The following is a 25,154-nucleotide window of genomic DNA, read 5'->3' as shown; positions in this document are numbered from 1 at the left end:
TTCCGGGCGGATGTTTCGCCTGCTCCCGTTCGCTGGCCCATCTTTGTTTGGAGCAGAAGTAATACCTTGTTTTGAGGCGGGGCGCTGGGCCGGGCGCGCTGCCTCAGGGCTGTAATGCCAGCATTTTAGGAGGCGGAGTTGGGAAAGGATTGCTTGAAGCCAGGAGTTCGAGGCCAGCCCGGGCAATATAGCGCGACCCTACCTCTATTTAAAAAAAAATAGGAGAGAGGGCCGGGCGCGGTGGCTCAAGCCTGTAATCCCAGCACTTTGGGAGGCCGAGACGGGTGGATCACGAGGTCAGGAGATCGAGACTATCCTGGCTAACACGGTGAAACCCCGTCTCTACTAAAAAATACAAAAAACTAGCCGGGCGAGGTGGCGGGCGCCTGTAGTCCCAGCTACTCGGGAGGCTGAGGCAGGAGAATGGCGTGAACCCGGGAGGCGGAGGTTGCAGTGAGCTGAGATCCGGCCACTGCACTCCAGCCTGGGCGACAGAGCGAGACTCCGTCTCAAAAAAAAAAAAAAAAAAAAAAAATAGGAGAGGCGCCACCCCATTCTTTCTTACTCAGGCGAATCACTTCCTTTTCTTCGAGAGCGTGTTAACCCTTCGGGAATGATAGGACGACCGGGATCTTCGGGTGTCAGACCCCCCTGCACTGTGCCCTCTTGTTCTGTTTTGCTTGCTCGAAGTACCTCCCCCCACCCCACTACTACCTGGATTCTTCCCAGTCGGAGCTGTTTCACCTCCGCGGGCCCTTCCCGATTTCTCTTGTAGGAGGGGCTCTAGCCTGGAATTCAGGAATCCAAGGCTTCCCCCACCTCAGCGGGGCTCATCTGTATTGTGGTTATGAGCTTCCAGGTCACAGCTCCAGCTCTGATTCCATCCCCGGCCCTGGGCGAGTTTAACTTTTCTTGATCCGTTTCTTCCCCCGGGAAATGTACAGTGTGACAGTACCTGCCTCAAGGGTGATATGGGGCAGCTCTGCCTCAGAGTGAGCAAGGTGGGGCTGGGTCCCCCCTAACGCCCAGACCCCCGTGGAGAGAACCCCTTCCCAGCCCACCTCATTACCTGGAAGCTGAGTACCCCTATGCCTGCAGTGCCACGCTTCTGGAGTGAGAGGATGAGGGTGGGGGCTTCACAGGGACCAGGGCCTGGCATGCAGCCCTCATGTTTTCCCATACCTTAGATCATCTGTACCTTGGTCACACCAGTGGGCCTGATGTCCTTGAAAAATACCATAGACGGATGGGCGCAGTGGCTCACGCCTGTAATCCCAGCACTTAGGGAGGCTGAGGCAGGTGATCAACTGAGGTCAGGAGTTTGAGACCAGCCTGGCCAACATGGTGAAACCCCGTCTCTACTAAAAATACAAAAATTAGCTGGGTGTGATGGTGGGTGCCTGTGATCCCAGCTACTTGGGAAGCTGAGGCAGGCAAATCGCTTGAATCCAGGAGGCAGATGTTGCAGTGAGCCAAGATTGCGCCATTGCACTCCAGCTTGGGCAACAGAGCAAGAATCCATCTCAAAAAAAAAAAAAAAAAAAGAAAAAAAAAAAAGAAAAATACAATGGAGGGCTGGGTGTGGTGGCTCATGCCTGCAATCCCAGCACTTTGGGAGGGTGAGGTGGGTGGATCACTGGAGGTCAGGAGTTTGGAGCAGCCTGGCCAACATGGTGAAACCCTGTTTATCAAAAAATACAAAAATTAGCCAGGTGTGGTGGTGCACACCTGTAATCTCAGCTACTCGGGAGGCTGAGGCAGGAGAATCGCTTTGGGAGGTGGAGGCTGCAGTGGGCTGAGATCGTGCGAACTGCACTCCCGCCTGGGCGACAGAGACCATGTTTCAAAAAAACAAACAAAAAAACCCCACAACCATGGAGACCAAACCCAGGGCCCATCAAAGGGGCCTCTAGAGGCTGGCAGGGCAGAGTCTAAATCCCAGCCATGCCCCTCCCAGCTGTGTGGCCTTGGACAAGCCCCTCAAACCTCTGGCATGTGCAGTCTGGACTTGGGTTCTTCAGGGCCCCCGAACCAACACCAGCCAGCCAGTGCCCACAACTCCCATTTGATGGCAGCCTGGGAGCCCATCTGTTCCTGTCCTGCTGGGCCCACAGGGAACTGGCTACCTCTGATGGATGGGTGGTGGCTGCAGCTGACATTTAGGCTCCAGAGACTGGGCATTGAAACAGGGAGGCCAGAGAGGCTCCCAAGGACAGCAGGTGCTCCTTGCCAAGTGAGGCTCTGCTGGGAGCTCCATTTGCTGGAGGGTCAAGACAGATCTTTGAGGACAGTGTTCCACCATCCCCTGCACCCTTCTTGGCTGAGGCCACAGGGCAGACCCCCACCCCCTGGCCCTGCTCTTCCAAGCCCGATCCCACATGAGCAGGCATCCCAGGCACACACTTCTCAGGCACTTTTTATTTCACGCCGTGCGGAGGGCCCTTTGTCCCAGATTTGTGGCCATGTGTCCAGGTGTCTGGGGGAGTGGGCCAAGCCTGAGAGAGGAGGGCCCTGCTCCAGAGATCCCCAGGTTGTCCCTGTTGACCTGTAGGGAGGTCTGACTTCAGGCATTGCCCTCCTGGTCCGTGAGCAGTCCTGAGTCACTGGCTCCTGTTCTGTCACATGGGGTGGGTAGTGCCAAGAGCAGCCAGCCTCCTGCAGCCCTTGGCGTCCGGAAGAGTGACAGCCACATTCAAGTCTCCCTGGCATGTGAGGTCTGTGGTGCCCCTGACTCATGTCCTGGCTCCAGCCAATAGCCTAGACCCCCATAGAAGGTTCCAGCACGTCCTCACATGCACATTGGCCAGGTGGCTGTCCCCCGGAGACATGTGTCAGACGGGCACGGGTCAGGTGGCCCAAGTGTCCAAAACTCTCATGGAGGGTCCCAGCCCACTGGCCACCCCAAGCCAACCATAGCAGGGGTCTGAGCCTCAGACGCACAGGGGCCTAGTGGCCTCCGCTCTGACAGCTCAAGTCCAGGTTATAAGGGAGACGGGCAGCGTTAATAGAAAACTTTGTACATACACATATAAAAAACCATTTGGTCTTCCATTAAGGCTGTTACAGTTTAAAGTTACGTAAACCACGTACAAAGAAACGGTTAAACGTACAAAAGGGGAGTGGGGAGATGTGAGGCTGCAGGCGGAGATGTGGCGCTCCCCGCAGGTGCGTCGGTGATTTGGGGGCTGGGTGCGAGGGGGGCCTGGCTCCAGCCGGCCTCTCCCTGCCTTGACTCTGCACTTGGGGCCGGTGCCCACCTCACGTCGCTCTTGAGCTTTTGATTCTGGATCCTTCTCTGAGGGCCGAACACTAGCTCTGCAGCTCTGGCGCCCAGCTCCAGTGCAGGGGCCGTCCTCGGACATGCAGACTTTGTCAGCTGTGGCCCTCAGCCATTGGCCTGGCCCGAGGCGGGGGGCAGGCAGTACTTTGGGGGGTCCGAGTACCTTCGCTTGGCCCCAGGTGGCTGGCCATCCTCTTCTAGGGGCTCCAGGGCGCCCTGCGTTGGCAGGTGTACCCCGGGCGTGATGTACACGGAATGTACCTGGTCCGGGCGGCGGGCAGGTGGCTCCCGGCGCCGCACTGGGGCAGCCACCTCCCGGGCACCCGGTGCCCAGCAAGGCAGGTGGGAGGGCAGGCCTGGTGGGAGCTTGATGTTGGCCGTGGGCATGATGGGGGTCCGCCGGGGGGTCTTCACTCTGACCGTTACGAAGGACGACGGCCTTCGTCGTGGAGGGGCAGCCACGGCGGGGAGGGGGCTCGGGGCGGGCGCGCCGGGGCAAGGGAGAGCAGGCGCAGGGGGCCCTTTTGAGAGACAGATGGCAGGGTTACTGCAGCTTCAGGGCCGGCAGTCGGAGGACCCTCGCCCTGGGGCCTGCTGGGATGGATGGGAAGGAGAAAAGCAGACGCTACCTTAATACTGACCTTCCGAGGCCCCCCGCCCGGCCCGCTCCTCCAGCAGGCTCTCGGTGCTGGCCGACGTCTCCGAGTCCAGGTTCTCCTCGTCTGAGCCCCTTGGGTCCAGCTCCGGCAGCCGATAGGTGATGTCCTCCCTGGAGGAAAAAGCGTCGTGGTGTCCAAAGCCACTCCACCAAAAGTGCCAGGCCAGTGTGGAACAGAGCAGGCCGTCCTGCTCCTAGATGTAACTCCATGTCCCCAACCTCCCCCCACCCCAAGCAAGAAGATTGCTTGAGCCCAGGAGTTTGAACCCAGCCTGGGCAACATAGGCAGACCCTGTTCTACAAAAAGTAAATGAATTAGGCAGGCGTGGTGATGTGCACCTGTGGTTCCAGCTACTGGGGAGGCTGAGGTGGGAGGACCCCTTGAGCCTAAGCGATTGCGGCTGCAGTGAACCGTGATCGCATCACTACAATCCAGCCTGGGTGACAGAGCAAGACCCTGTCTCAGAAATAAAGGCCGAGTATGGTGGCTCACACCTGTAATCCCAACACTTTGGGAGGCCAAGGTGGGGGATCACTTGAGGTCAGGAGTTCAAGACCAGCCTGGCCAATGTGCTGAAACCCTGTCTCTGCTAAAAACACAAAATTAGCTGGGTGTGGTGGTGGGCACCTGTAGTCCCAGTTACTTGGAGGCTAAGGCAGAGAATTGCTTGAACCTGGGAGGCGGAGGTTGCAGTGAGCCGAGATCGCACCACTGCACTCCAGCTGGGTGACAAAGCGAGACTCCGTTTCAAAAAAGAAAATAAGTGTTGTTTGCCCAGTATCAGGGATGACAGGACCAAACCTGGCGAGGCCAAGCGGACCACCAGGGATGGAACCTGCGCTCCAGCTTGCCCTAAACATGAAGGACTGAGGGAGGGGACCGGGCCACTTGCTTCTCCTCCTTGATGGACTGGATCCGTTCAATGAGAATCTCTTTTTCCCGGTCCTCATCGCCACCGGCTGCCTCCTCCTCCAGCAGCACCTCCAGCTCCTCCCCCTGGCTGTCCCGGGCCTTGGGGCTCTTGTTCTGAAAGAAAGCAGCAAGGGGTCTGACTGACTCCTCTGAGTGGGCGAGGTTAGTGCCAGAGGTGTGAGCAGGTCCCAGGTTAGTTCTGATGTGGATGCGCTGGGCTCTTAGTGAGACTTCTCTAGGAATCCCACGGGACAGAGTGGTGGTCGTGTGGCCGATTAGTCGTCCTGGGCACAGAAGCTCAGCAGGCAAGGGGCCTCCCCAGCATGCACTTCTGGAAGGTTAGGACAGGCTCCGTCTATCCTACGAGGGGCCCAGGGCCCCAGGGAACTCCAGCATGCACCGCACCGGGAGACATGCACTGCGGGCCCACCGAACGTGTACATACCAGGACCCCCTCATAGGGAGACGAAAACCCCAGTTTGAGAGGCCATAGCTGGGAGAGAGATGAACACAGGGTGACCACATGGGCCAAGACAGACACAGGCATGAGCTGGGGATACATCCAATGACCAGTACCAAGACAGGGGGTCCCTGGTTCCCACAGGAGCCCAGAGCCCGTTCCCCACTAACGCACCCCTGCACTGTGGGGCTGATTCTTCTGCTCTGGGGACATTTCCCAGGGGCAGAGGGCCCAGGTCAGAAGGGACAAGGCTGGACTGATGACCTGAACCACCAGCAAGTGGGAAACTGGTCCCCCACCTGCCTCACCTAGAGGGACACAATTGGAGTGAGGCTGAGCGAGGACCATCGTCTTTTGTTCAAGGCAGTAAGTCTGCCCCTGCCTGCACGGCCCGGTGGCCCCAGCCAGGCTGGTTATGGCTGTGGCCAAGGGTGTGGTAAGAGTGGGCGGGGAACTGGAAAGGGAGGCCCCGCCCGGCTACCCGAGACTACATCCACTACCCAGTCCCATCCTCGGCATGGGAGGTCCCGCCCACCCAAGGCCCCCCTTCCACCAAGACCCCGCCCAACAACCTTCCCAGCAACAAAGCCACGCCAAAGGCCCTGCCCAGCACCAGACCCCGCCCACCAAAGAGGCCCCGCCCCCGCGATCACCGGTACTCACAGCATTTTGTCGCAGGAGCGAAAGCCTGCGGAAGGCGATGCTCTCTGCAGCCTCCAGTTGGCTGATCTCCTCCATCTTCACTTTGTATTTCCTCATCTGCTCCTTGATCAGCATCTCCACGCACCTACAGAGAAGGCCCACGGGAGGAAGCGACTCAGTTACCGCCCCGGGCACATTTGAGGTCCAGGAGTTGGTACCTGGGGGGCAGTGGCTGAGGCTCAGAGACCAAGCAGTGCCTGGGACATGGCTGTGAAGGCTCCCATGCTGTGTGACCTTTGGCAGCTCACTCCACCTCTCTGAGCCTGAGTCTCCTGTCTCTGCACGCCTCCTTGTTTGAAGGAGGGTCAGAGTGAACTGAAGCCCCTAGTCACCAGCAGGGTGGGGATTATCTTGCCTTCCAGAGAAGTCCAAGCTGCTGGGCAGTTTGTCCCAGGGGCAGCAGGCAGATGGCCCCAGGGGCTCCAGACATGTGCTCTGACCCACAGTATGCCCACTTGGTGGTCAAGGCCAGCCTGGTGGTGTCAGTATCAGAGGGTCTCAGCTCGTAGTGGTCAGAACCAGAGGGACTCAGCTCGGAGTGGTCAGAACCAGAGGGACTCAGCTCGGAGTGGTCAGTACCAGAGGGACTCAGCTCGGAGTGGTCAGTACCAGAGGGACTCAGCTCGGAGTGGTCAGTACCAGAGGGACTCAGCTCGGAGTGGTCAGTACCAGAGGGACTCAGCTCGGAGTGGTCAGTACCAGAGGGACTCAGTTTGGAGTGGTCAGTACCAGAGGGACTCAGCTTGGAGTGGTCAGTACCAGAGGGACTCAGTTTGGGTGAGCTCTGTGGTGCGAGCTGCAGGAGCTGCTGCTTGTTCCTTATCCTCCCCTGACAGGACGCTGTGTAGCAGAGACAGGAGTCCACTATCATTCGCCTATCATCCAGCCTTTGCTAAAAGTTCGGTTTTAGTACAATGGGGTGTGCTCATTAAAGCACATTCAGAAAGACACAACTGCTGGGACCACTGCCATCTGGATAGTTGCTTTTTTTTTTTTTTTTTTTGGAGATGGAGTCTCGTTCTGTCACCCAGGCTGGAGTGCAGTGGCGTGATCTCGGCTCACTGCAACCTCCACCTCCTGGGTTCAAGCAATTATCCTGCCTCAGCCTCCTAAGCCGCTGGGATTACAGGTGCCTGCCACCACACCTGTCTAGTTTATATATGTAATTTCTTAAAATTTTCTTTTTGAGACGGAGTCTCACGCTGTTGCCCAGCTGGAGTGCAGTGGTGCAATCTAGCTCACTGTAGCCTCTGCCTCCTGGTAGCTGGCATTATAGGCACATGCCACCAGGCTCAGCTAATTTTTGTATTTTTTCTTCCTTTTTTTGAGACGGAGTTTCGCTCTTGTTGCCCAGGCTGGAGTGCAATGGTGTGACCTCGGCTCACTGCAACCTCCGCCTCCTGGGTTCAAGTGATTCTCCTGCCTCAGCCTCCCAGGTAGCTGGGATTACAAGCATGCGCCACCATGCCCGGCTAATTTTGTATGTTTAGTAGAGACAGGATTTCTCCATGTTGGTCAGGCTGGTCTCGAATTACTGACCTCAGGTGATCCGCCCGTCTCCGCCTCCCAAAGTGCTGGATTAGAGGCGTGAGTCAACTTGCCTAGCTTAAGTTTTATATTTTTAATAGAGATGGGGTTTCACCATGTTGGCCAGGCTGGTCTTGAACTCCTGGCCTCAAGGGATCCACCCACCTCGGCCTCCCAAAATGCTGGGATTACAGGCGTGAACCACCATGCCTGGCCTAATTTTTAAATTTTCTGTAGAGACAAAAATTTAAAATTTCAGAATTTTTTGTAGGGTCTCACTATGTTGCCCAGGCTGGTCTCAAACTCCTGGCCTCAAGTGATCCTCTTGCCCTGGCCTCCCAAAGTAGCTGGGATTACAGGTGTGAACCGCTGCACTCGGCTCTGGACTTTTCTTACACATTTATTTACACAGAGATGGATGGAGTTGTCGTGGGGTCCCGGGGCAGGGCGGGCACTCACGTGGTAATCTTGAGGACATCCTTCATGCTGGTCAGGGGGTCCGAGTTGTCAGGGCAGCGCAGGAGGCAGGGTGCGAAGATAATGGCCAGGGCCCCGGGCGACATGCGGTTGACATCCTCGAGCAGGGCCACCCTGCAGTCACTGGCAGTTAGAGGACGGCTACGGCTGAGGGAGGGAGGTCCCAGGGAGCCCCGAGACTGAACTTCTGAGCCCTGGGGTGCCTGTTAGGAAAGCAGTGCCGCAGCCCAGCGCCGCAAGATGCTTCTGCAGGAAGCAGAGGTACCTCAACGGACCCGGGCGGCCCAGCAGCCTGGCCCCCTCCCAGAACCCACAACAGCGGTCTGCATCCTGGTTTGAAACCACCACAGAACGCCAGCTCGGGTCTCCCTGGGAAATGCTGCCTCGGGGGTTCCCAGTGCGACCCTAACCCCACAGAGGGCAGGTGGGGAGGCACTTGCTTGACGAGGTGGAAGATGAGTCTCTCCAGGGAGTTGTGGTTGGCCTCCGGAAGGTGCTCCAGGACGGCATAGATGGCAGCCAGCTGCTCCTGCTTCTCTGGCAGCTCTGCAAGCAGTGGGGTTTGAGGGCGTCAGCTCCCAAGGGTCCCCAAGGTGCCTGTTGTCCCCACCAACACGACCTGAGATGCACGGGTGCCATCCACCCTGTGGTGCCCACGCAAGAATGGATGGCTACAGAGGTGTCCTGGCCCCAGCCCAAACTGGGAACCCGGTTTGGCTGGGCCGACTGCTTCGGGCCTCAGTTTCTCAGCTTGTGAACCGGGTGGTCCTGCCTCCTGGGCTGGTTACAGCAAGCGCTGTACCCTGGCCATGGCCACCTGCGGGTGGGGCTCACCAACGGCTCGGAGGAAGTCGCCGTACTGTGCGAAGGTCATGAGGGGCTCAGGCAGCTCCCGCAGCCACTGCTTCAGCACCCCCGTGATGGCATGGATGGGGAAATTCTCCAGCTTGACTGCTGTGGGGTCTGTGGGGTGAGTGGGGTGGGACTGGTGAGCGGCACACTGGTGAGACGGCTGCGCCTGGGGCCTGGCACTGCGCCCACCTGCCCGCAGTGCCCACCTGTCTGCAGCGCCTGCCGGAGCTCCCGAGTGCGGTTGGCGGCGCCCGACTTGCGGTAGAGGCCCTCGGTGTACAGGCCGTGCATCTCCACGTGTTCCAGGAGCTTCTCCAGCACAATGGGCACTGAGGCCTTGTCGCTGGTCAGGCTGTCCACGCACACACCGAAGTGGCCCGGCTCAGCGCCTGGCTCGCCCTGCAGTGCCGGGTGTCGGGGGGTCAGGTCTGGGCCTGGCTGTCTTCCTCTCCAGCTGTCTCTGGGGGCCTGTCCCTCCTGGTCCCGCACAAGGCCCTCGGGGCTTCCTCTGCTGTTCTGTCCCTCCCTGTCTCCTTCTGCATAGTTGTTGGGGGTGTGGGGCTGCAGAGGTCAAGGCCAGTGTGGCAGCCACTGGGCAGGAGCTTCCTTTGTAGGCTACCCAAGGCATGGGTGGTCCTTCGTGGGGTGAGAGCTATAACCTGGCCCCCACAGCCGCCTCACAGAAGTAGACCCTGACTCTTGTTGCACCCCTACCACCCAGGACCCCATCCTTATGCACAGAGTTGGGGGGCCTCCCTCTACATGGCTCAGGACTCTCTCGGGAGCAAGGATGAGCAGGGCTGGGGGAGCTGAGACACACACACAGGCCTGGGCCCTGCCTGGGGGCCTCAAGGGGTTTGGACAGAACCAGGGACAATGGTGTGTTCTGCAGAACCAGAGGCCACAGCTGCCCCCTGCTGGCTGCTCAATGCTGCGCTTGGCCCTCACATCAAGCACCACCTCCCGGTGCACCCGGCTCTGAGTGGAGTGTCATTCTAGAGAGTTCCAGGCCTCCTGCACTCACCTTCCTCCCGTAGGTGTAGGAGCAGTGGCTCTGAATCTTGTGCACACACTTCTTGTGGCAGGTCATCTTGCACACTAGGAGGTCACAGGGTGGGAGTCACAGAGGGTGCTGGGGACCCCAGATTCCTGCAGCTGCCCACCCAGCTGGCCGGGGGCCGCCGACTGCCTTTTTTTTTTTTTTTTTTGAGACGGAGTTTCACTCTTGTTGCTCAGGCTGGAGTGCAATGGCGCAATCTTGGCTCACCGCAACCTCTGCCTCCCGGGTTCAAATGATTCTCCTGCCTCAGCCTCCCAAGTAGCTGGGATTACAGGCGTGTGCCACCACGCCTGGCTAATTGTGTATTCTTAGTAGTGACAGGGTTTCTCCATGTTGGTCAGGCTGGTCTTGAACTCCCAACCTCAGGTGACCCGCCCACCTTGGACTCCCAAAGTGTTGGCATTATAGGCGTGAGTCACCGCACCCGGCCTGGATTGCCTTCTTTTTGGTTTTTGGTTTCCTTTTTTTCGTTTTGAGACAGGGTCTCACTCTGTCACCCAAGCTAGAGTGCAGTGGTGCTATCATAGCTCACTGGAGCCTTGACCTCCCAGGCCCAGGTGATCCTCCCAAGTAGCTGGGACTACCTCCCAAGTAGCCATGCCTGGCTAATTTCTGTATTTTTTGGTTTAGACTGGGTCTTGCCATGTTGCCCAGGTTGGTTTAGAACTCCTGAGCTCAAGCGACCCTCCCTCCCCGGCCTCCCAAAGTGCTGGGATTACAGGTATGAGACACTGTGCCTGGCCTGCCGACTTCTAAACCCACACTGCAGGCACCTGCGCCCTGACTCCTGAGAGAGGAGGCCGTGTGGGCAGGCTTCAGAGCTCAAGGTGGCCATTCGTGGCCTCAGACCCAGTCTGGCTAGTGGAACCACGAGCACGTGTTTGTGGGGACTTGTGACATCCTTGCCCCAAGGCCTCAGGGCCAACTCCTGGCAGAACTAAAGGTCTAAAAGTCCTGCCAGGAGGTGGTTTTGGGGACTTGGGATGAGGATGTCATGGGGCAAAGACAATGCTACTTTTCCTTCCAACCACACTGAATCCCAGGCCACCCAGCTGACGTCTTGGGAGAGGGTACACTGGCTACGCTAAAGAAGAGAGTGTCTGGCACCTGGGAAGGATGGAATCAGGTGAGGGGACGGGCCTGGGTCCCGCATCTGTGTCTCAGGACCATGACAACTGACTGTTGGACAGATGTGGGGTGGTGGGGCTGCTTTCTGGGCTGAAAAGACCCTGGCCCGACTGGTTCTGGCAGAAACACACATACGGGAGAGGCCCTCTTGGCCCTGCTGGGCCTCTGGAGGCTGCCTGGGCTTGGGTCCTGGCTTGGCCACCTCAAAGCTGTGTGACCATGGATCGGCTGGGTCATTCCTGGGCCCTGTCTGTCTCTTAGGGTCCCCTGGGGCTGAGTCTGGCCTACAGGGGAGGGACCATGAGGAGCCTGGGGAAGGAGGGGCCAGTGGTTCAGGCGGTGGAGCAGCGTATACACAGACAGAGAGGCAGGGCCCAGGAGGAGAGGAGGCTGCAGATGGGATGGACGCTGGCTACTGGGGGCCTCAGGGCCAGCTGAGAATTGGGCTCTGCCCCTCGGGTGATGGTGGACAGTTTGAGGGGGTGGGATATGGCTGGGGCAACGGTCCAGAAAGATCTGACCTGGTGGCTGGGCTGGGGTGAAGACCCTTTTTTTGGTTTTTGAGACTGAGTCTTGCTCTGTTGGCCAGGTTAGAGTGCAGTGGCGTGATCCCGGCTCACTGCAACCTTTGCCTCCCAGGTTCAAGTGATTCTCCTGCCTCAGCCTCCTGAGTATCTGGGATTACAGGTGCCCACCACCGTGCCCAGATAATTTTTGTATTTTTAGTAGAGATGAGGTTTCACCATCTTGGCCAGGCTGGTCTCGAACTCCTGACCTCGCTATCCCCCTGTCTCGGCCTCCCAAAGTGCTGGGATTACAGGTGTGAGCCATTCTGCCTGGCCCTGAAGCCCTCTTGAGCAGTGAGGGGTGGTGGGGGACGTGGAGGGGTTTGAGGCCTGGGTGGGGAGCCACTCACCGCTGCAGAGCAGGGCCTTGTCCATGAGCCAGATATAGGAGAGGCACTGCTCGCACGACTGCGGGATGCTAACCTGGTAGCTGGCGAACACGTGCCCGTTGTGCTCCTGGACCTGTGAGGCCAGAGAAGGGTGCTGGGCGGAGGAAGGGGAAGGCAGCCCTCCCCAGCCACTGGTGGATGATGGCCCACGGGATCTCAGGGGTGGGTCTGCTTATTCAAGACTACGGCTCCGTATGTGCTGGGGAGAAAACACACTCACACGTATCCACGCACACATACGTGTGCAGACGGGCCCATGCACACACTGACACTGACACACACGTGCACGCTCCTGCCAACGTTCGCCTGCTGGGACTGTCATCCACGTGCAGCCTACTCACAGCGCGCTCCTGCTTCCGCTTCTTCTTCTGAGCTTTGCTCTGCTGTGAGGAACACAAGGAGGAGGTCGACGGGGGCCCCCTGGGAAGTGACCCAACCCACCCCTGGCACCCCATAACCCAGGAATCTGGGTACCCTGAACCCTCCCTCACATGGAGTGGCATCATTGTCCCTAACACCCCCCATTCAGACACCCCACGCCCAGAAGTGAGGCCCTGTTGGGGACGGTGCAGGACTCCCCACCAGGAGGTAGGCGTAGCACAAATGGGTGTGGCATGTAATCATGGCAAGCGATGGGTAGGCATAGCATGTTGCATGTCATAGGCGTGGCACGGGTGGGCGTGGCATGTCAGGTGGGTGTGGCATAAGTGATCATGGCAAGGCACAGGTAAGCATGGTGTAAGTGATCATGGCATGGCATGGTGGGCGTGGTATGGGCAGGGCATGGGTGGGCGTGGCATGCCAGGTGGGCTTGGTGTAAGTGATCATGGCAAGGCATGGGTGGGCGTGGCGTGCTGGGCTGCCCACCTTCACTGGCTCGAAGTCATTCTTGGTGTAGCCACGGGTGAACTCATCTAGCAGTGACTGGAAGAGGTTGAGGACCAGGTTGGTGTCCTTCTCGCCGCGCTCAGTGGCCAGGTTGCTGACGACGATCTGGTAGTTCTCCATCAGATCCTTGTAGCCCACGTGGATCTTCCCGTTCTGTGGGAATGCTAGGCGTCACCCCGCAGGCCCGGGCAAGGGGCGGATGGGAATGACGGGTCTGAGCAGGGTATGGGAAAGGCTGAAGGCCGGGCCGCCACATACCGGGACAGAGTACATCGTTTTGATGTTGCTCCTGAACTTCTCGGTGGCTTCGATAAACAAGCTCTCGATGGGCGTCTTCTGGGAACGGAGGTCATTTATCTGGAAGGGGAGAGGAGCTGACCCTGCGTGCCTCAGGCCTGGGGACCTGCGTACCCGAGGAGGTGCCCAACGGGTCACTTGTATCCTCTCTTAAGTCATCCCCTAGGCTCTTGGGATAAAATCCAGTCCCTCTGGCCAAGCCTGATCTCTCCTCTCAGAGTTATAAATGTCAGAGTTATAAAGCCACTGATATTCACGGCAGGACTACTTGCCACAGTGGGGCCTGCCCTGTGCGCCACAGCAGGTTAAGCAGCATCCCTGGCCTCTACCCACCAGAGGCCAGCAGCGCCCTCCCTCCAGGTTGTGATAACCCCAATGTCCCCAGACATTGCCAGTGTTCCCTGGAGGGCAGAATCCCCCCTAGATGAGAGCTACAGGTCAGTTCAGGGCCTTCCTGCTGCCCCACACAGGGGTTCAACACCCAGCCATACCTTAGGACCGGGATGTCTGGAATGGTCTGGTCATTTCGAGATGCCTCTACTCCTAGCAGGGTTTCCTGATCCTTCTGTGTCCCCATCGACCCCCTGTGGCCGCTGTGCAGCTCCCAAACGTAGCTCTATCTGCTGCAGGATTGCCCAACCCCCACCCCCATGGGGTATAACCCTCCTGAAGGCAGCCACAGCTTGCTCGCCTCCACTTCCGTTGCACACAGTGCTTCATCAATCTTTGCTTTGAGACCAAATATGCATCATTATTATTTTTGAGCCAGGGTCTGCTCTGTCGCCCAGGCTGGAGTGCAGTGCTGCGATCATGGCTCGTGGTGCCTCAACCTCTTGGGCTCAAGCGATCTTCCTGCCTCAGCCCCCAGAAGCTGGGACTACAGGTGTGTACCACCACACCAGCTAAAATCTAAACCTTTTGTAGAGATGGGGTCTTTCTGTTGCCCAGGCTGGTTTTGAACTGCTGGGCCCAAGTGATTCTTCTGCCTCAGCCTCCCAGGGTGCTGGGATGACAAACATGAACCGCTGTCCCCGGCCTGAGCCTGCACTTTGTATTCTTGACCTGCTAAGCCCTGTGGTGTGTGTTTCAGAAAGCACTGCCTGGCTGTGATGGTTCCCCTGCGGACCGGGCCTCATGCCCCTGGCTCTCCCCTAGTGGTCCCACCTTGTTGAGCAGGAACTCGTCCAGGTACTTGAGCTCATTGGCGTTGGTGATCTGGCGGAATACCGATTCCCGCCACTTCTCTGACACCGTGATCTTCCCAATCTTGACGTTTCGGTTCTTCTTCCCTTTGCCTCCTGGCTCCTTGGTGCGCTTCTCACCTGCGGCGTGGCGGTGCTGGTGTCCGGAGGGGGCTGAGGATGGGACAGGAAGCAGCTGGTGAGGGTGGGTTTGGGGGAAGGATGCAGAGGACCTCCTACGGCATGCCTTTATCCAGGGCCAGAAACCCCTGGCTTTGTGCCTAGGGTTTGGCCCACAGCCAACTCAAGGCCCCATTTGGGGACAATGAATGTCCCCAGGGACACTGGTGGCTCTGCTGTCCCTGAGGCTGCAGGTGACCAACCTTCCAGGCCCTTCTTCATGGTGGCAGTTTCCAGCACCACGTGCCCGGACACAGCATTCTCCAACTCCTCCACGCCCTCCAGGCTGTATTTTTTATCCTTGGTTTTATGCAGAAATAGCCTCTTAAACGTGGATCTGCTGGAGAAAGTACATGGCTTAAGTCTGAAGTGAGAATGGACGTGAGGCCCAGCCTCCCTGTGATTGGACACATGGCAAATGCTCTATCATTGCCTGACTCAAAAAAGGATCTGGGCCGGGTGCGGTGGCTCAAGCCTGTAATCCCAGTACTTTGGGAGGCCGAGGCGGGTGGATCACGAAGTCAGGAGATCGAGACCATCCTGGCTAACATGGTGAAACCCCGTCTCTACTAAAAATACAAAAAACTAGCCGGGCGTGGTGGCGGGCGCCTGTAGTCCCAGCTACTCGGAGGCTGAGGCAGGAGAATGGCGTAAACCCGGGAGGCGGAGCTTGCAGTGAGCCGAGATCGGGCCACTGCACTCCAGCCTGGGTGACACAGCGAGACTCCGTCTCAAAAAAAAAAAGGGATCTGGCCTGGCGTGGTAGCTCACGCCTCTAATCCCAGCACTTTGGGAGATCGAGGCATGTGGATCAACTGAGGTCAGGAGTTCAAGACCAGCCTGGCCAACATGGCAAAACCCTGTCTCTATTAAAAATACAAAAAATTAGCCGGGCGTGATGGGTTCCTGTAGTCCCAGCTATTTGGGGAGGTTGAGGCAAGAGAATTGCTTGAACCCAGGAAGCGGAGGTTGCAGGTTGCAATGAGCTGAGATCGCACCATTGCACTCCAGCCTGGGTGACAGAGTGAGACTCTGTCTCAAAAAAAAAAAAAAAAAAAAGAAAGAAAAAACCACGGATCTGGCTAGGTATGGTGGCTCTCACGCCTGTGTAATCTCAGCACTTTGGCAGGCTGAGGTGGGTGGATCAGCTGAGCCCAGGAGTTTGAGACCAGGCTGGGCAATATAGTGAAACCCCTTCTGTACCAAAAGTACAAAAAAAAAAAAAAAAAAAAAAAATTAGCCGTGCATGGTGGTGCACACACGTAATCCCAGCTACTTGGGAGGCTGAGGCAGGAGAATCGCTTGAGTCTGAGAGGTGGAGGTTGCAGTGAGCTGAGATCATGTCATTGCACTCCAGACTGCCAGACTGGGCAACACAGTGAGATTGTTTCAAAAAAAAAAAAAAAAAAAAAAAGGATCATCTTATAAAGAGCAATAGCCCTTTCTTTGTACTGGCAGAGGAGTTACGTGAAGAAAGAAGGATACCAAACAGAAGCCACAGGGGGACTCCATTTTCTTTTCTTTTTTGTTCCAGTTGGGGTGTCACTCTGTCACACAGTGTGGAGTGCAGTGGTGTGATCGTAGCTGACTACAGCCTCAAACTCCTGGCCTCATGAGCACAATCCTCCCACTTCAACCTCCTGAGTTGTTGGGATTATAGGTACGAGCCATGCGCCTAGCTCATTATCTTTTTTTTTTTTTTTTGAGACGGAGTCTCGCTTTGTCGCCCAGGCTGGAGTGCAGTGGTGCGATCTCTGCTTACTGCAAGCTCTGCCTCCCGGGTTCCCGCCATTCTTATGCCTCAGCCTCCGAGTAGCTGGGACTACAGGCGCGCACCACCACGCCTGGCTAATTTTTTTGTATTTTTAGTAGAGACGGGGTTTCACCGTGTTAGCCAGGATGGTCTCGATCTCCTGATCTCGTGATCCGCCCGCCTCGGCCTACCAAAGTGCTAGGATTACAGGTGTGAGCCACCGCGCCTGGCCAGCTCATTATCTTTTAAGTTAGAAAAAGTTTTTTTAGAGACAGAGTCTCATTCTCTTGCTCAGGCTGGAGTGTAGTGGTATGATCACAGTTCACTGCAGCCTTGAACTCTTGGCCTCAAGGGATCCTCCTGTTTCAGCCTCCGGAGTAGCTGGGACTACAGGCATGCACCGTCCTGCCTGGCTATGTTTTGACATTTTTTTTATAGAGACAAGGTTTTGCCACACTGCCCAGGTGGTCTTGAACTCCTGGCTTCAAGTGATCATCCCACCTTGGCCTCCCAAAGTGTTGGGATTACCGGTATGACCCACGGCATCCATCCAGTCATGTGTCCTTTTAAGGGACAGAAGACAGAAGATAGACACAGAGGGGAAGGCCAAGTGCTGATAGAGACAGAGATTAGAGTAATATAGCCATAAGTCAAGGAACACCTGGAGCCCCCAAAAACCAGAAGAGGCGGGAAGGATTCTGCCCTAGAGGCTTTTTTTTTTTTTTTTTTTTTTTGAGACGGAGTCTCGCTCTGTTGCCCAGGCTGGAGTGCAGTGGCCGGATCTCAGCTCACTGCAAGCTCCGCCTCTGGGGTTCACGCCATTCTCCTGCCTCAGCCTCCCGAGTAGCTGGGACTACAGGCGCCCGCCACATCGTCTGGCTAGTTTTTTGTATTTTTTAGTAGAGACGGGGTTTCACCGTGTTAGCCAGGATGGTCTCGATCTCCTGACCTCGTGATCCACCCGTCTCGGCCTCCCAAAGTGCTGGGATTACAGGCTTGAGCCACCGCGCCCGGCCTTTTTTTTTTTTTTTTTTTGAGACGGAGTCTCGCTCTGTCGCCCAGGCTGGAGTGCAGTGGCCGGATCTCAGCTCACTGCAAGCTCCGCCTCCCTGGGTTCACACCATTCTCCTGCCTCAGCCTCCCGAGTAGCTGGGACTACAGGCGCCCGCCACCTCACCCGGCTAGTTTTTTGTATTTTTTTTAGTAGAGACGGGGTTTCACCGTGTTAGCCAGGATGGTCTCGATCTCCTGACCTCGTGATCCGCCCGTCTCGGCCTCCCAAAGTGCTGGGATTACAGGCTTGAGCCACCACGCCTGGCCAGCTTTTTTTTTTTGAGATGGAGTCTTCCTCCGTCACCCAGGCTGGAGTGCAGTGGTGTGATCTCGGCTCACTGCAACCTCCACCTCCCGAGTTCAAGCGATTCTCCTGCCTCAGCCTTCCGAGTGGCTGGGATTATAGGTGTGTGCAATCATGCCCAACTAATTTTTGTATTTTTAGTACAGATGGGGTTTCACCATGTTGGCCTGGCTGGTCTCCAACTCCTGACCTCAAGTGATCCATCCGTCTCGGCCTCTCAAACTGCTGGGATTACAGGCGTGAGCCACCACGCCTGGCTGCCTCATGCAGTTTCTACTGAGCAAATGCCTTCGCGAACGTGCTTTGTAAGTATGATTGGTTTAGGAGGCCACAATGCTGCGAGGCCCTGGCAGGGACCCCGGGCATCCTCTGGTGGCCTGAGTTCCCCGCAAGCCCCATACTTACTTAGAGTCGACCTGAGAGCCCGGGGACAGCCCTGCGTCTGGGATGGAGGATGTGTCACCTGACTTCTTCTTCTGGACAGCCGGCTTCTTCGTGCTTCGCTCTCCGTCTGTGGTTTCTGTTGCAGGCTGCAAGATGGTGCGGGGAGGGCTGCTAAGGAAAGGCTGGCAGGCCTGTACTAGATGGTGAAGCCCCTGCAGGCATTTACACTCCATCCACCCACCTCACTTCCCGCTTTTTTTTTTTTTTTCTTTGAGACGGAGTCTCACTCTGCTGCCCAGGCTGGAGTGCAGTGGCTTGGTCTCAGCTCACTACAACCTCCGCTCTGCCATCGGGTTCGAGCGATTCTCTTGCCTCAGCCTCCAGAGTAGCTGGGGTTACAGGCACGCGCCACCACACCTGGCTATTTTTTGTATATTTAGTAGAGATGGGGTTTCGCCATGTTGTTGTTACCTGAGCCTTGGCCGGGGATGGGAGGAGCTTGGAGACATCGCTCGTGGAGAAGGAGATGCGCCTCTCCCTGCGAGATCACAGAAACATGGCTTTTACTGACTAGAGCGAGTCAGTGGCATTCTCTTGTCTCAGTGGTTCTTAGGTTCTCACTTGGGCAGTTGTGACCCTGCCAGGGGACACTTGGCAATGTCTAGAGAGTTTTGGTTGTCACCACTGAGGTGGGGGGAAAGGAGTGGGTGGGTACTTCTGGCATCTGGTGAGTAGAGGGCAGGGATGCTACTCAATACCCTACAGAGAATGGTCTCCACTCCAGAGTGGTCCAGCCCCAGATGTTGAGTGTGAAGGGTAGGAAACCTTGCCTTAGCCCAAGAGAGCCTGTCTGCCTGCCTGCCTATCTATCTATCTATCTATCTATCTATCTATCCATCCATCCTTCTACTCATTATCTATCCATCCATCCATCCATCCTTCTACTAATTGTCTATCTAATCTATCTATCCATCCATCCATCCTTCTACTCATTATCTATCCATCCGTCCATCCTTCTACTAATTGTCTATCTATCCATCCGTCCATCCTTCTACTAATTGTCTATCTATCCATCCTTCTACTAATTATCTATCTATCCATCCATCCTTCTACTCATTGTCTCTACCTTCCACCCATCCATCCTCTTTGTCTGTCTTCCATCTATCTCTTCATCTATTATCTCTACCTATCTTTATTTTATTTTTATTTTTTTAGATGGAGTTTTGCTCTTGTTTGCTCAGGTTGGAGTGCAATGGCGTGATCTCGGCTCACTGCAACCTCCGCCTCCCAAGTTCAAGTGATTCTCCTGCCTCAGCCTCGCGAGTAGCTGGGATTACAGGCATGCGCCAACACGTCCGGCTAATTTTTGTATTTTTAGTAGAGACGGGGTTTTGCCACGTTGGCCAGGCTGGTCTCAAACTCCTGACCTCAGGTGATCCATCCGGCTCGGCCTGGGATTCTAGGTGTGAGCCACCACACCCGGCTCTACTTATCTTCTACCCATCCGTTCCTCCATCATCTCTATCTTCCATCCATAATGTCTACCTATCTTCTCTCCATCCCTCCATCCATCAGCTCTCTATCTTCTAGCCATCTACCCATCCTTCTGTCTGTCCATCCATCCATCATCTCTACCTATCTTCCGTCCCTCCATTCATCGTCTCTACCTATCTTCCTTCCATCCATAATCTCTACCCATCTTTTTTTTTTTCAGATGGAGTCTCATCTCCGTCACACAGGTTGGAGTGCAGTGGCTTGATCTCAGCTCACTGCAACCTCCGCTTCCCAGGTTTAAGCGATTCTCCTGTCTCAGCCTCCCGAGTAGCTGGGATTACAGGCATGTGCCACCACGCCCAGCTAATTTTTGTATTTTTAGTAGAGACAGAGTTTCATCATGTTGGCCAGGCTGGTCTCGAACTCCTCTCAAACTCTCGGCCTCCCAAAGTGCTGGGATTACAGGCGTGAGCCATTGCGCCCAGCCTAATCTCTACCCATCTTCTATCCATCCATCATCTGTACCATCCATCCATCTATCCATCCATGCCTCTATCCATCATTACTACCTGTTTTCTATCTATCTATCCATTCATCCATCATCTGTATCTGTCTTCCATCGCCTCTATCCATTTTCCATCCATCCATCCCTCCATCATCTCTATCTTCCTTCCATCCATCCCTCCATCATCTCTATTATCCATCCATCCATCCATCCACTCACCCACCCATCCACACATCCTTCCCTTTCTCTCTCCCTCACTCCATCCATCATCTATTTATGATACTCCTGGCACGTGGTAAGTGGAGGCCAGGGATGCTGCTCAACATCCTATGATACACAGGACAGCCCCACTGCAGAGAATGATCCGGCCCCCAATACAAGCAGTGGGAGGCTGAGCAGGCCTGCTGCAGGGAAGGCCTGTCTCCTGCCTGACTGCTTTCCTTTGGTCCTGCAGGCCCTCTGGAAGAGGGAGCTGGAGATTCCAAGTCACCGACACTTGGCTTACTAAGGCTCAGGCAGAGCGAGCCCCTGCTCTTTTAACCCCAAGGAGTATAGTTAGTCCTGTTCACCAATTAGAAACCAAGGCCCAAGATTGCTGGGGAGCAGGGACCTTGACCTGAGGAGCCACCTCCCTCAAGGCCAGGACCTTTCTATATGAGCACAGCTCCTTCTGGGGACCCCTCAAGGCTCCGGGTCCCAGCCTGGGCCCTGGCTGGGTGCCTTGTTTTCACTTGGCCTTTAGCATGCCCTGCCTGTCCTCCTCCCTCAGGGCTCCCGCACACCCACTGGGCATGATCACACACGTGTTTCCAGGATGTGTGGTACTGCCCCTGGCCTTGCCCACCTGGTCTGGACCCTGGTGCTCAGACAGAAGAGGGTGTGGGGCTTACTCTGTGGGCGTGAGGGCGGCCCCTGTGGCCCGGTGTCTGTCGCTGAGGTCCAGGGACTGGCTGAGCATGGCACTAGGGCTGGCAGCGGCCACCAGCTTTTTGCCCCGCCACAGCTCCACGGCGCTGGCCAGCCGCTCGGAGTCCAGGTACCGCTGGATCTGTGTGGAGCCTCCGGGGCTGTCGGGCTTTTCCTGAACCCTTGGGCTGCCACAAGGTTTGCTCTTGTCCTCGGGGGTCTCGGGGGTGCTGCCGGGGGCTGGTGGGCTGATCCTGCTGTCCAAGGCCAGGCTGGTCGGTCGCTCCACCTGGCTGGGCCTGGGGCTCCCAGCCGGCAGCGTCTTCTCGGTTTCTTCAGAGACCTTGCCAACTGCCATGGCCTCGGGTTGCTCTGTGGGCTGCTTTTGGGACGTGTTCTCAGCCTCCGTCTCTACGATTAGAAGGGTTTCATCTTCTCTGCTCTCCTTTTTGTCTTCCAGGAGACTCACCCCTTGCTCCTGGGTGACCCTTCTGGAAGTTTCTCTGAGGGCGCTCTCCTCCTTGCAGGACTGAATGTGTTTGTTCTGGAACTTGACGTGCTCCAGCCCTCTTTGCCGACGCGACTCACGCTTCTCCCGGCTGCTGGGGACTTTCTCGTGACTTTCAGTGGCCACGGTTTTCTGGGGCGGGAGAGTCTTCTCCGGGCTCAGGGCCTCCTTCTCAGGTGAGGAGTGCTCTGGCGGGGACCTGTCACTTGGCCACACCTCAGGCTCTGATGCCAGGTGCCTGCCATCCTCTGCCGGCTCTGGCCCCTGCTCAGCTACCTGCTGCCCGCCGGCCGCCTGACCCAGCCCGCCCTCCTCAGCGCCTGCTCTTTCGGCTTCCAGGGCTTCCCTCTCCTTCTCCTCTGCCTTCTGCTTCTCCAAGATCATCTGGCTGAAGCTGGAGTGAGGAAAAAGCAGACAGCTGGTTCAGAAACAAACCTTCCTTCCACCTCCCACTGAGTTCCGATGGGACCCCCAGCCTGTGGGCTGCAGACGGGGCTTCGCCTGTGCCTAGTGGCCCTGAGAGATGTTTCTGGAAAGCAGGAATCTCCTCGATCAGGAAAGGAGGCTGAGGGTGGTGCCCCCTCAGTGTCACAGATACTCCTGCCCTGTGTCTGCCTGGCTGCCTTGTTAGGGGAGAGGACCCTTGTTGGGGCTGTGGTGGGTGGGTTCTGTTAAGAAGCCTCAAACTCGTTTGGGGTCCACTGTGGGCTTTCCCTTGAGTCTTTTTCTAGGAGGCTTTTTGTTTTGTTTTTATTTTTATTTATTTTATTTTATTTTTGAGACAAAGTCTCACTCTGTCATCCAGGCTGGAATGCAGTGGCACTATCTTGGCTCGCTGCGACCTCTGCCTCCCAGGTTCAAGTGATTCTTGTGCCTCGGCCTCCCCAGTAACTGAGATTATAGACATACACCACCACGCCCGGCGAATTTTTGTATTTTTAGTAGAGATGAGGTTTTGCCATGTTGGCCAGGCTGGTCTCAAACTCATGTGATCTGCCTGCCTTGGCCTTCCAAAGTGCTGGCCTTACAGGTGTGAGCCAATACGCCCAACCTTTTTGGTTTTTAGAGACAGTGTCTGACTCTGTCACTCAGGCTGGAGTGCAGTGGTGTGATCATAGCTCACTGCAGCCACCACATCCCAGACCCAGGTGATCCTCCTGCCTCAGCTTCCTGAATAGCTGGGGCTACAGGTGTGCATCACCACACCTAGCTAACTTTTTAATTTTGTGTAGAGATGGCATCTTGCTATGTTGGCCAGGCTGGTCTCATACTCCTGGGTTCAAGTGATCCTCCCACCTAAGCCTCCCAAAGTGTTGGGATTACAGGCATGAGCCATTGCACCTGGCCTAGGAGGCTTATTTGCACATGTGGGTAGGGCCTGCTCTGGGAGCTGGGATGTGACCTGTGGCAGAGCTGGGTCTGTGTGGCAGGGGAGAGGTGCACAGGGTGCCTAGGTCAGGGAGGGGCTGGGCTTGTAGCTGTGGGTGCCGGGACGGGAGTTGCTGATATCTTGCTGGGGGGTTCTCTGTGCCTGGTGGATGCCCCAGCTCCATGTTGAGTGTTGGGCTGGTCCAGGCGCTCCCTCCAACCCTGAATCCAGGTGCTCCCTGACCGATCCAGGTACAGGGGAGTCCCTGGGCAGAGAATGGGTGCAGCCAATGGCAAAGCAGAGCTTTGTCCCTGAGTGCTGCCTGCCAGCCTCAGAGCCCCTCTCTGTAGCCCATGTGTGTCCAGGCATCTAGTTTCCCACCAACCCTTCCCTGTGTCCAGAATGACATCCCCTTAGTGCCACAGGCCAGATGGTATATCATGGGCAGCAATTTGGTGAGTGACCCTTTTGGCTTCTGGAATATTCTGGGGAGCGTGGCCTGGCTCTGCTCACCTCTTGCGCTGCAGGTGCCCCCGGCAGAGGCTCTGCAGGCGGATGATGCTCTGTTTCCGGCGCCGGTAGAGCTTCCGCTGCCAGTAGCCCCTCCATGCGGCCTGGAGGTACACCGCGGCCTGCGTCCTCTCCAGAGCCCTCCGGACCCGGTAGGACCGCCAGCAGGCCTGGATGGTGACGGCGGCCCGCTTCATCTGCAGGAAGTGCCGACGCTCCAGCACCATCCGAAACCAGCTCTGCAGCAGCAGGATTTTCCGCACCACCTCCCGGTGTAGCGTCTCCTGTAGGGCTTGCCGCTCTGTCTCCTTCAGGAAGACCTGGTGGGCACGGGGTCAGGTGGGGTCAGCCGCGCTGCCCCTGACACCACCTCTGTGCCTGGGAGGTCTGCATAGCCCACTCCAGAGTGAGACCCAGGCTGCTGTGCTGACCAACCAGGGCTTTATTTATTTATTTATTTATTTATTTATTTATTATTTTTTTGAGATGGAGTCTCACTCTGTCGCCCAGGCTGGAGTGCAGTGGCGCCCTCTCGGCTCACTGCAACCTCTGCCTACTGGGTTCAGGTGATTCTCCTGCCTCAGCCTCCTGAGTAGCTGAGACTACAGGTGCCCATCACCAGGCCTGGCTAATTTTTGTATTTTTAGTAGAGACAGGGTTTCACCATGTTGGCCAGGCTGGTCTCGAGCTCCCAACCTCAATTGATCTGCCCACCCTGGCCTCCCAAAAATGCTGGGATTACAGGCATGAGCTATTGCACCTAGGTGTGGCTCTGTTTTTTTTTTTGAGATGGAGTCTCACAGGCTAGAGTGCAGTGGTGCGATCTCAGCTCACTACAACCTCTGCCTCCCGGGTTCAAGCGATTCTCCTGCCTCAGCCTCCTGAGTCGCTGGGACTACAGGTGTGTGCCTGTAACGAAACCCTGTCTCTACTGAAAATATAAAAATTAGTCAGACGTGGTGGCGGGCACCTGTAATCCCAGCTGCACGGAGGCTGAGGCAGGAGAATCACTTGAACCTGGGAGGTGGAGGTTGCAGTGAGCTGAGATCGCACCACCAGTCTGGGTGACAGAGTGAGACTCTGTCTCAAAAATAAAAACAAGAAAGAAAAAGAAATGAGGTCTCGCTTGGTCACCCAGGCTGAAGTGCAGTGGTGCAATCACAGCTCACTGCAGTCTCAAACTCCTGCCACAGCCTGCCAAGCAGTTGGGACCACAGGTGCATGCCATCATGCTTGGCTAATTTTTAAATACTGTATAAAGACGAGGTCCCGCTATGTTTCCCAGGCTAGTCTGACACTCCTGGGCTCAAGGGATCCTCCCACCGCAGGCTTTCAAGTAGCTGGGACTCTGGGCGCGTGCTACCTCGCTTGGCTGGAAGGGAATTTTTTTACACCGGGTGAGGCCTTTGGGGGACTGACCTTGGCACTTGTTAAACAAGGGTGGCTGAATAATGCCCCCACAGCAAGAGGCAAACACATGCCCAGAGATGGGAGACGATCTCTGAAAGGGACGACAATTGCAGGCCGCCTCCCACCTGATACTGTAAAGGGGATGGACCAGCTCCTAAATCCTGCCAGTTAGCATGATCGTCCCTTTCCTACCTGTGACGCAGCAATAAACAGGTGATGCAGAGGGAGTCTCTGAGCCCCGCTGAAGAGCAGCAGGTGGGGCTCAGCCAGGGCGGCCCCTATCCCTTAGGTGCAGTATTCTGCTGGGTCCCTAGAAATGCATTTCCTAGACAGAGCCCTGTATGTTTCAGAGAGTGGCCCTGGGGGCCTGGGAAGACACGGTGTGCGGTGGAAGGCAGGG

At 56.5% G+C, this 25,154-nt stretch overlaps 1 protein-coding gene across 9 annotated transcripts in view; it reads right to left on the bottom strand.

The window, feature by feature from the left end:
* Positions 1-2,403: 2,403 nt before the first annotated feature.
* The window catches only part of MYO9B (myosin IXB), a 137,891-nt gene continuing 115,140 nt past the window's right edge, over positions 2,404-25,154 (bottom strand). For 2 of the 9 annotated variants that reach the window (XM_077978233.1, XM_077978235.1), the window contains exons 21-40: positions 23,348-23,664; positions 20,942-21,859; positions 18,524-18,590; positions 18,074-18,198; positions 14,762-14,895; positions 14,362-14,552; positions 13,159-13,257; positions 12,880-13,053; positions 12,354-12,395; positions 11,974-12,085; positions 9,894-9,967; positions 9,076-9,268; positions 8,852-8,980; positions 8,458-8,563; positions 8,000-8,131; positions 5,975-6,098; positions 5,297-5,344; positions 4,832-4,965; positions 3,922-4,049; positions 2,404-3,801 (exon numbers count right to left, since the gene is read on the bottom strand). In XM_077978233.1, coding sequence (XP_077834359.1) covers positions 3,386-3,801; positions 3,922-4,049; positions 4,832-4,965; positions 5,297-5,344; positions 5,975-6,098; positions 8,000-8,131; positions 8,458-8,563; positions 8,852-8,980; positions 9,076-9,268; positions 9,894-9,967; positions 11,974-12,085; positions 12,354-12,395; positions 12,880-13,053; positions 13,159-13,257; positions 14,362-14,552; positions 14,762-14,895; positions 18,074-18,198; positions 18,524-18,590; positions 20,942-21,859; positions 23,348-23,664 — 3,663 coding nt within the window. In that variant the 3' untranslated portion in view covers positions 2,404-3,385. Of the gene's footprint in view, positions 3,802-3,909; positions 4,050-4,827; positions 4,966-5,296; positions 5,345-5,974; positions 6,099-7,999; positions 8,132-8,457; positions 8,564-8,851; positions 8,981-9,075; positions 9,269-9,893; positions 9,968-11,973; positions 12,086-12,353; positions 12,396-12,879; positions 13,054-13,158; positions 13,258-14,361; positions 14,553-14,761; positions 14,899-18,073; positions 18,199-18,523; positions 18,591-20,941; positions 21,860-23,347; positions 23,665-25,154 lie in introns of all 9 variants that reach the window. The other 7 variants (XM_077978238.1, XM_077978236.1, XM_077978232.1 and 4 more) reach the window with 6 other exon arrangements.

This window comes from Macaca mulatta, chromosome 19 (genome assembly GCF_049350105.2).
Source record: "Macaca mulatta isolate MMU2019108-1 chromosome 19, T2T-MMU8v2.0, whole genome shotgun sequence".
NCBI lineage: Eukaryota > Metazoa > Chordata > Mammalia > Primates > Cercopithecidae > Macaca > Macaca mulatta.
This window is presented reverse-complemented; position numbering and strand designations above follow the sequence as displayed.